We start from the raw sequence: 10,212 nt of genomic DNA, 5'->3' as shown, positions 1-10,212 counted from the left end.
TTCACACCCCCCTCCTTCTTCAGCATGGACTCAGGAAAGAACTTTCCTGGTTTACCCACTTGTTTACCAGACGGAGACTGACTTTCTTTGATGTTGTTTTTACATCAGCACTGCTTTCTACCAGAGGAGTACTGTACCTACAAAAAAGTGACCCCCTTTTTGGCATAGCCTTTGAACGTGAACGTATATGAAATTATCTATATATAAAAAAAAAAGGTGATGGTATTTATATTTGATTTACAATTATTATGAATAAATTTGGATGTCTTAAATTAAGCTGCCTTGAAAATGATTGTTATGACGATAAGAGATTCAGTCTCAATTTCCTTTCTCTCTCTTTCAAATTTAACCAGTGATACTCATCTTCCTTTATCACAAAAATAGATGATTTTTAATCTAAATATAATAATATCATGTTTCTTCGTATAAAAAATATAAAATTAAGGCTAATGTAGGACGTATACAGTTTGGAATCTGCTCTACCAAACCTATAAACTTTAACATAACATGCAGTCTGATCCTAGAAAAATACGAATTGAAGTGCATTGAGTTTATATTAAACGAATTAAAAAGAAATAACGAACAAAACCATTTTTCACAGACAAGTTCTCAACTTGCTATTGGATGGATCTCTCAGTGTTGCTCGATAGGATGCATAAAGCTGAAACATATATAATACCATCTCATCTTGAAATATCGACCGTGCAGAAATTCTTCAATAATTTCAGAATGTTGAAAAATAGCTTAGAATCTTTTGATGGAAAAAGGGTGGGAGTAAAAATTGCACAGGCTATAGTCTTTACAAGTGTATTAGAGGAGATTGTCAAGTTCTGCTTGCAGGTTCTGTATGGATGTCATATTGATGATGCTCTGTTCTTCAGGTGAATACTCAGCTTTTACTAGGGATTGTATTTGAACATGCGCCTCCACAATATTTGTCCTGCATGGATATAGTTTAAGGTTTAGAACCAGCTTTTTATAACCAAGATAATGCATTTGAAGCTTTTTATGAACGGGCAAGCAATTGTAGGGGCAACAGATTCAGTCCTGTCATTGGCAAATGTCTAACTTACATAGGTTAGAGATATGGAAATTTAGTTCATGAACACGAGTCAAAATCAGCTTACTTTATTGGTTTGAATAGAATTGTTCGTGTAGATGGGTTCTGCAGATAAAGCTTCATCTTTGTCATCACCACCGGAAGTTCTTGCTGAATTGCAGCATTTACCTATTCATGAAATGTAGAAAATGAAATCAGCTTGAGCTAAATCATAATAGTTTCACTGCAAGGTTTCCAGACAAGATAATTCTGTCAACCAGGCCTGCTCATGGAGGTCTTACTACATCCCAGATTTGTTCTCTCTGTCTTGCTTTTCCCTTTCTTAATTTTGCATGTTATTTTTTGATGCAGAATAAGAGAATCAATAATTTACTTCAGGATATTTGACTGGCAGAAAAAATATATTTAAATGGGCATGCAGAGACTGAATCTGTAGTACATAATAATAAATAACCTTACCTTCTGAACAAGTTCAGCCACCTTATCTGGAGTAGCAAAGGCTTGATCTTTAAGTGGTTTGGCCATAACAGAGTCCACTTTCTGATTCTGACTACCAGAGGACAGAGCAAGTTTCACAGCTGTCACCTACAAACAGATTGAAAATGTCATGCTTGTGGATGGTAGTGCAGGAAATTATACTAAAGATTCTGACAAAATATAAATAGATGAAGCTCAATTTCTTAAAATCGTACTGTTTGGTAGGTTAGACTAAATTGCCTATGCTCCCCACCACCCTTTTCTTGGGGATACAGAATACAGCAGCTGATTAGTTCAACTTACACCCAGAACTGAGTATAATATGAGAGACTGCAGTCTGTCCATTTAGAACTATAGGAAGTCGAGAAAGAAAGAACATAAGCATCCTATCATTATAGAATGTGATGAGCTTCTATCTCTTCTGCAAGAGTAGCCGGGGCATATGGCCCATAAAGTTTGTCTTGCCTTGTTTGTTCTACTTTCATTCATTAATCACCAGTATACTCATAGGTCCTGGGGCTTTTTTATCTCCTATTGACAAGAGTACATCTATGCATATAGATGCTAAAAAGATGTGTTCTTTGTTTGAGAGCAGTGAACCTTGGTAACAAAGGAAAGCATGGGGTCCACAACCAGCTTGGTGACTGACATGATGAATTCCTCACAAGTAGCTTTTAGGCTTTTCTCCAGGTCCTGAAAAATACAAATGGCCCTTTGTCAAAATGGTATTCTGTGGGGAGGGATCCAACAATAAAAGAATATACATGAGTGGTTTAGGTACAATTATCACCATTTGAAAGCAAAACTAGTTTATGAGCACCGAAAGTGAAGTTATGTGCTGAAAACTTTTCTATTATAGTATTTGCAGTAGTTGGAATGTGTGGTCTAAAGAAAAATCCAGTCACCACCAGCTCCTATAGTTCGCTTACAAGCTCCCACTAATAACTAATTTAAATATGAGGAAAGATAAAATAATAGTTCCTACAAGGTTCCCCAGTCAATGCAATCGACATGTGCCAAGGGGAAACATCAGTAGCATAATATACCAGGTTTCACAAATCCACTTGACCAAGTGTTACAGGTTCTCAAAGCGATTTCAGTTGTTCAGAAAATCAGAACGCATAAGTGTCCACAGTACTCTACAAATAACATATATTGGTGTCACACGGTGACCAAACCTATTATGGACAGAAGTGATTTTGCGAACAACAGCAAATCCAAAAAAATGAAAGCGAAAATAAATAAATGAACATCAAATAGAAGAACAAACCAAATGGTTCTTTAAAGTATCTAGAATTTATTGTGTTGTCCTGTGAAACTGAAACATGTACTTCCGCAGACACAAAGTGTGACACATCAACCATGTCTTTAGTTCGGCAGAAAGTTCACAAGTAAAGAGGATCAATATTATATGTGAGCTTCCTCTAAAAAATAACAAAAGCAAAACCAGGGATTGTTATTGTTACACAAACAGCATAAACACCCCCTTGTTATGGAGTGAAATACATTTACTGATTCATTTCATTTATGTTCAACAAATTATTGATTTTCAGGCAGCCCAAACATGATAATAGGGGTAGATGTCTCCAAATATTTCTGGTGACAGAAGCAGCCAAAGAAATATTCAGGATATCTGTGTTTTGATAAAGACAAACCTTCTTTGCATCTACTTGACTTTCTAAAACTCGGGGAGACAAGGTCCTTGCCAGCGAAGTTGATCTTGACCAATCAAATAGCGAGGCCTGACCTCTAAGTATCCGTCTCAAGTGTTCCTGGGGCATGGAATTTAATGTAAATAAGACTTCGCTACAAACAAATATAGTGATAAAAGAGGAACTGCTACATGCAAAATAAAATAGAATATTAACATTGAGTTATAAAAGTTTACTTAAATTGCATATTATTAGTTACATCAACCAGTCAGAATATGTAGCACAAGTTTTTATTAGTACTGTTGTGCTATCCATGAAAGTGATGCTGAAGTGAAGTAGAACTTCAGTTAAGAGTCTATTAAATTTGGGTACCAAAATATTAAGACATCAAAAGGTGCAGATAACTAAGCTTTAGCTTCAGTGAGACTTACCAGCAGATGAGAGAAGTCGAGTTCCTTGTATGTGACTGAAAATTCTATATCAAATGGTGCAATCTGAAAGGACAAAACTTGAAAGTTGTAAACCATATTGCATGGATTAGTAAATAACTACCAAATAAACAAATTGGAGGAATAAGGGAGATAACCTGCTCCCTTAAGATTAAAATATGCTTGATAAGAAATAGCTGCCCATCCATTGCTGTAGATCTCTTTGTAATGAGTTTGCTAGCTTTCTGTGGAGAACATATTTTAATAACTATAAAGGGAGATGATACTAAAGCATAATGAGATTCCAATCATCACCACGTACTACAATATTGGCTATTGATGTTTAAATTACTCACCTGGACAGAATCAGAGCAAACTTCCACCGCTTCCTGATAAAAATAGCAACCAACAAAAAAAAAGTTCAATAAAACATGTAAAGAACAACCAATATTCTTTCTAAATATACAAAAAAACCTCAGTAATAGTAATTTTCCAAGGATTCAAGCACCTGTGCTAAACCAGTGAAGACAGATGGTTCTAGACAACGATATAACTTTGAAAGGCATGATAGAGTTCTCTCCACAGGTGGGTACCAAGTTTTAAATACATCTGGGTTTTCATCAACCTGTCAAAAAGATTAAAATTGAGCAAAAGAGCAATGCTGGTAAATAAAAATTCACTTATTACTGGAAACAGAAAAATTAGTGAAAGCCACCAGCAGACAACCACACAATGCCAGTCTGCAAGTCAAACCAAAATGTGACAATGGTTACCTTATATTTCAATAACAATAAAAATTATGCTTGATACCCGTGTCAGGCATAACACAGAGATATGGACATATGATGTGTCTCCTGCCAACTGGATTAAATTAAACCATGCCAGATAGATGTGCCAATACAAAAGAACTCATGAACAGCCAAGCCTATCCCCTATAAGGTCCTCAAATACTCTGTTTCAAAGGGTAAAATCCTGACATGGGATGTCCCCACCTTGTAGATTAGAAGAACCTAAGGAACTGGGATGGAAGAATCAGAAATGCCAATAATCTCTCCAACTTTGTGTCATTTCTGATAAGATTTAAACCCAAGATCCCACTTAATATCAGCTGTGAGTTGCAGGCATTTGACATTCTCAACCCTCTGATTATCCACATAAGTTAATCATGACAAAATAAAAATGGAAGTGTAAGAAACTTTACAGAATTAGTTTCTGATTTCATCTCAGTAGATTGCTCCAACTTTGCAGGGTAATCCATGTCCTCATTAGAAGGTATATAATTGGCTATCTGCAAAATAAACAAGAGAAAGCATCAATAAAACCAACATTTAGAAGAAACAAAAAAACTCCCTCACAAACAGTGATGATGTTGATACAAAAACTTGAGAAGATACTCCAACAAGGAGATTCACATGGAAAAAAATCTCTAAGACTACTCAGTGTCCTAAAATTCTGTTTGTACTAGATTAAATGAGATATTTGTTTCCATCTTAAAGCATGGTTGTTTGTGCAAACTCTTTTGACTTTAACAGCGCATTGGAGTTAATTCTTAGTTCTCAACCATTTATGCAATCCACTAGAATTGGGAGGTAAACACTGGAGCATATCACTTTATAATATCTGCATCCAGACAAAGGGGTAAACTTGATGCTAAACTAATCGAAGAAATCCATCATCAGCAAGTGCTCCAAATATCATAGACTAAAGCCTAAGTTAAAATGCTTCCCTAAAACATTCATGCAATGGCACTGCTTTCTAATACAGGCATCGAGCCCAACAAGGATAACTGAAACCAAGTATGAATTTGTACGAGAACTATGTAGTACAGGATAGTTTTACGTGCAATTATATATGGAATTTGAATATGCCATCACCAGATAAATACGGATTGATACAGAAAATGAACAAACTTTTCAACAACTGCCCTCTGAAATTAATATGCAAACAAACAACCAGGGTAGGCTTCTATATTAAAATTCTCAATATAAAAACTTACTTCATCACGAATATATGTCCGAGCACGGAAAGTCAATCGCTCATGAACATCTGCTAAAATTCGCTGCAATGTAGGTCGTAGCCCAGCTAATGACTCGCTCCGTCTGCTAAGTTGTTCTCCCAAAACTTCAACTTTAAGTATATCAACAAGTTCACATAGAAGATCGACATTTGTTTCGTGAATAAGTTTTGGGCGCAGTGTATCATACAAGTAAGTAGATCTGGGAGTAACAAAAGAATAAAATCTATTAGGAAAAAATATTACAGTGGGGATATGAAAATGACAAATCCCACAACTCCCTCCACCCCAAATAATAATAATATTGATAAAAATAAAAAGAAGAGGACCCTAAACATAAAACACTAGAGAAGAACTTACAAAGGATCAATAAGTGGAGCCAAACTAGAAATATCCTCGGAAGAAGATGGGAAGAAATGATCAAAGAGTTGGTGCTCAAGTTGACAAACCTGCAGTTATTGTGGGACAAGTAAATTGTCTATAAAATGAAAAGATTCATGGAACTTCAGTTGGAATTATGGTCAAATTAAGGTGAGCTGAGTTGAGTCAACAAAATGGCTCAAATCTATCGTTCTTCGCAAAAAATAAATGTTAAGACTTCCCAAAACACAAGGAAAAAAAGTTTTAAATGACATGACCTAGAAGTATTTACATTTACATGCTATTGGAGGGCAATCACCTAAGAGCTTAAGTTGTTAAATGATATTAACATCTTGAGAAGCCCCCTTATGTGCAAACCTGTTTGGGCTTCGCATATGCACTCCCGGTTGCAGGCCATTAGTTTTGCATGGGAATTAGTGGATACTTGAACACTTGACCACATGATCATAAAAGCTACTCTTACCTTATTTCAGAACTAATAGACCTAAAACTTAAATTGTCATGGAGAGACTACTAAACAATATTAATATCTAACACCTGTATTGACAAAAAAAATTTATATATACCAAAAAATAAGTAGCTCAACGTGCAACCTAGAACTAAGCATTAAACAAGTGTAACCTTGCTTCAATCAACATTGAGAAGTTGCAATTAATTTGAAAAAAGAAAGGAAGCTAAAGCCTATTTACATCCACTCCCCTGCAGAAGCCTCCTGTGTTTTGGCTGCAAACTTTTCCTTTCATGTGTAACAAATTAATGGTGCTATATCAGCACAAAAATTTAACATGATCACTGACTTCAACACTCACAAACCACTGAATGAATCCAACCCAACTAATATATGCCAAGATGCAAAGTTTTAAATGCTATTCAATCAACCAGATGATCCAGGACCCACAACTATCTCTGTTTACTGATAGCAATATTCGTTAAGTGCATTACCAGCATCAAATATGCACAACCAGATCTAGTTAATGATGGCAAAGCCTCTTTCTTGGCAAATTCAGATATCCTCTGATGTACAATCCCTTTTACCTAGATACCAGAAAACAAAGAGAAAGTACCATCAAAACCAGCAGGTGAATAAGAGTAAGAAAATCAATGTGTGAGAAACAACTGAAAATTAACTCACCAAGGAAAGCCGCTGTTCACAGTACAACTTGTGGCAATCAGCAAGGATCTGGGCATATTCCTTTCTTGATGATCTGCTTTCGATCTCCTCCAATATGGGCTTAAGCTACAGAAACTTAGAATTGTCAGCTGCTTGTGCAAAACAATAGATCAAATCAAAGAATGTAAAATCCTATTCCACATGTAGAATATAATTTTTTCACAAGTTATTTAAAAATCAGCCTACTGCTTGGATAAGTTATCAGTAGTCAAACATTCCACATGCATCACATCTTCGTGTCAAGATAAAAGAACAAAGAGAAAGATGCTACTACCTCAGTTGAGGCTGCTTTGAATCTGACATAGATTACAGATGCCTCTACACCCTCGGAAATAGATGTTTTGCTGCCTCCAGTGCTCCGGATTGCATGCTGAACCTGATGAAGTCCACAAATAAACAACAAAGTCACAGAGATTCATGTTTACGGAAAAACATGTGTGCGCTTGTGTGCACACACATGAAGATCTTTTGATGTAAATACGGATACTTCACCTGAGATGAAGCATTTTTCAGGACAGAAAGCACATGAGTTCGAATCATGCCCAGGGCTCGAGACTGTTAAAAGCACGAAAACTTTGTCATCATTTGGAACAGGTAACAAACCTTACACACTTACATTTTCCATTCACAAAATCAATCTTTTTACATTGCTGGCAACAATCACTTACCTGGAGCTGTCGAAATTTAAGCAGATAAACACTGGATTCTGCGTATTGTGGATTGCTTTCGACATATCTAAAGGTGTGCAAAAAACAAGTGATAAGTAGATAAAACAGAGTACAATACTGTCCCCACCCAAAAAAATTCAATACTGCTCATGAACTTACAGATTTTAGCTAAGTAATGTTAGAGGTGTTAATTTATACAGTAATAAAAATATTTGTTCACTTACGATATGCACTCATCAAGCCTTTTGAGCAGTGGAAGAAATTTCTCATTTCCAACATTCGTATTTGAAGCATAAAAATTGTTATTAAGCTGCACACAAATGCAAATTACACTCCATCAATACTATTGATATAAATTGCAATACTTCATGAAACCTTCTCAAACATGGACAAACAAAAAATGCAAGCTATTAAGAGAACTCTTAAAATGGAAGTAGAGTAAAATACTAACACGTGAAGCATTATAGACAAACTAGATAGCCAGTGCTCTATTATATTGATTTTCAAGTCCTTTTCTTTTTTAAATAGACAAGACTTATTCTCTTCACCTACCTAAAACAATTATGATTTAATTGAAAATAATGAAAAAACATAACATTTTAAGCAACTGAAACTCTAAGTGAGGTAGCATTCAAACCTTACATTCTCCAATTCATCAAAGTAGTGGAGCTTACTGTGAACTGCTTCTGCAAATTCAATCAGTCTTTGCTTCTCTACTACCTGCAATGGAAACAATACATGAGACAACCAACTCAACCAATTTAAACTAACATATGCATTACTATCTAAAATACTCTGAGGCACAGTTTTCAGATTTAAGTTTATGAAACAACCTACCTAAAATTTGAGATCCCAAAACATACAATGTTGACATAAAATAAATTGGATATAAACTACAGCTTAACTTGATTGTTCCTTCCATGAAACTCAAAATATAACAACAGGGCTATAGAATAATCATATGACATTAGAGCATATTCATCTGAAATTCTAGTTCAAGTAAAGCAGTGTATTAATTCTACAAGGTTGATGGTTACCAAGCTCATCCAGTCAAAACTGACCTAAATTAAAATTCTGATATTTGAGCAACTGTATTCTGTGATTTACAGAACCAAACCAAAGCTCATTCTAGAATAAGTATTAAGTAGTGAATAGAAGAAAGAGAAATCACACCAGTCTGTCACAAGCATCATGAAGAGTCTTAGTCTTTGTAGCAACAGCTTGGTGCTGCAGCTGTAACTCATTAAAGAAGTCGAGAGTTTCATCCACCTGCATTCAGATAAGCTCGGTATGTTAAATAAATAAAAAATTGACTTCATCCAAAGAATTCAAGAATTTATCAACAACATAAAATCATCAAGAAATGAACAATAAAACAAACAAATACCTGGAGAAGTATATCATCACATGTCTCCATGTGCTCCGTTAGATTGTTGACATAGTGCTGGTACTTCTCCTCCGCCTAATAACAGAAAGCACCAAGATAAAAAAGAAAAAAAAAACCATGACCGAACACATTTGCACAAGAACAATCACCACGACAACTAACCTCTGATTTCATTGCCGATTCAAGATCAGTAAACCATTTATAAAACTGCACCATATAAAATTCAAATCATTATCAAGCTACACTATAAGCACTGACTTATACCATTATCCCAAGTAACCTGTCACGTAAATATAAGCAAAAGTGGGTGTGCTTTACCTGGTTTGTATTGACTAAAACTGCATCAATGCCTTGAGATTCACCAAAACTGCTGTCCCTTGTAGAAACTGTCAAGCCACCATTCTCCTTCACAGAGGCATGATCTTGCGCCTAAAAAACCACAAAACCTATAATGTCACATAACCTACATTTTTATTTTTTTTCTTAAAAAAATTTGAAATCTCACCAAATTGTTAGGGTAGGGTCGCTCGGAAACTGCATGAGAGAGCGACACAATTGCTTCGTGCTGTTGCTCAGTTAAAGGCGCATTCTGTTTATCACGAAAATCAAGCCGCAATTGACAAATAAAAGAATAGATTACAACAAGCTAGCTAGCTAGCGGTGGAATGTGAATCGAATCAAAGAATGAGTTGTGGATGTGAGAGAGAGTCAGTTGGCGAGATTGGTAAAACCAGATCTAATGATTTAAGACTGCATAAAAAAAAACATTGAAAGAAAGAAAGAAACCTGTTCCCAAGTAGAAGCGAAGTTGTATCCTTTAGAGATGGCAACTGATTTGTGGAGATTTGGAGGACTCGCTCTGTTTGCCATGTCTTTCAGCCTGGTTTTCGAAAACTGAGAGAGAGAGAGAGGTCTGTCTCGTCAGTATAACAGAGTTCACTCACCGACGGTATAATGGGCGTAACGGAGAGACA

The 10,212-nt window shown here is 35.7% G+C and overlaps 1 protein-coding gene across 1 annotated transcript; it reads right to left on the bottom strand.

The window, feature by feature from the left end:
- Window positions 1-652: 652 nt before the first annotated feature.
- On the bottom strand, window positions 653-10,202 carry LOC7489406 (conserved oligomeric Golgi complex subunit 3). The gene is made up of 25 exons (XM_002314884.4): window positions 10,025-10,202; window positions 9,744-9,827; window positions 9,557-9,667; window positions 9,401-9,445; window positions 9,239-9,313; window positions 9,025-9,120; window positions 8,494-8,571; window positions 8,076-8,161; window positions 7,852-7,918; window positions 7,676-7,738; window positions 7,458-7,559; window positions 7,145-7,249; window positions 6,955-7,047; window positions 5,992-6,080; window positions 5,614-5,833; window positions 4,819-4,905; window positions 4,126-4,242; window positions 3,974-4,006; window positions 3,776-3,862; window positions 3,621-3,683; window positions 3,193-3,309; window positions 2,138-2,230; window positions 1,520-1,645; window positions 1,128-1,228; window positions 653-940 (listed from the first exon to the last, which is right to left on the bottom strand). The coding sequence occupies exons 1-25, from the start codon at window positions 10,106-10,108 to the stop codon at window positions 811-813; spliced, it is 2,352 nt and encodes a 783-aa protein (XP_002314920.2). The 5' UTR covers window positions 10,109-10,202; the 3' UTR covers window positions 653-810.
- Window positions 10,203-10,212: the final 10 nt, after the last annotated feature.

The sequence above is a fragment of the Populus trichocarpa genome, chromosome 10 (genome assembly GCF_000002775.5).
Source record: "Populus trichocarpa isolate Nisqually-1 chromosome 10, P.trichocarpa_v4.1, whole genome shotgun sequence".
Classification (NCBI taxonomy): domain Eukaryota; kingdom Viridiplantae; phylum Streptophyta; class Magnoliopsida; order Malpighiales; family Salicaceae; genus Populus; species Populus trichocarpa.
Note: the sequence above shows the minus strand (reverse complement) of the source record. Positions and strands in the feature narration are given on the sequence as shown.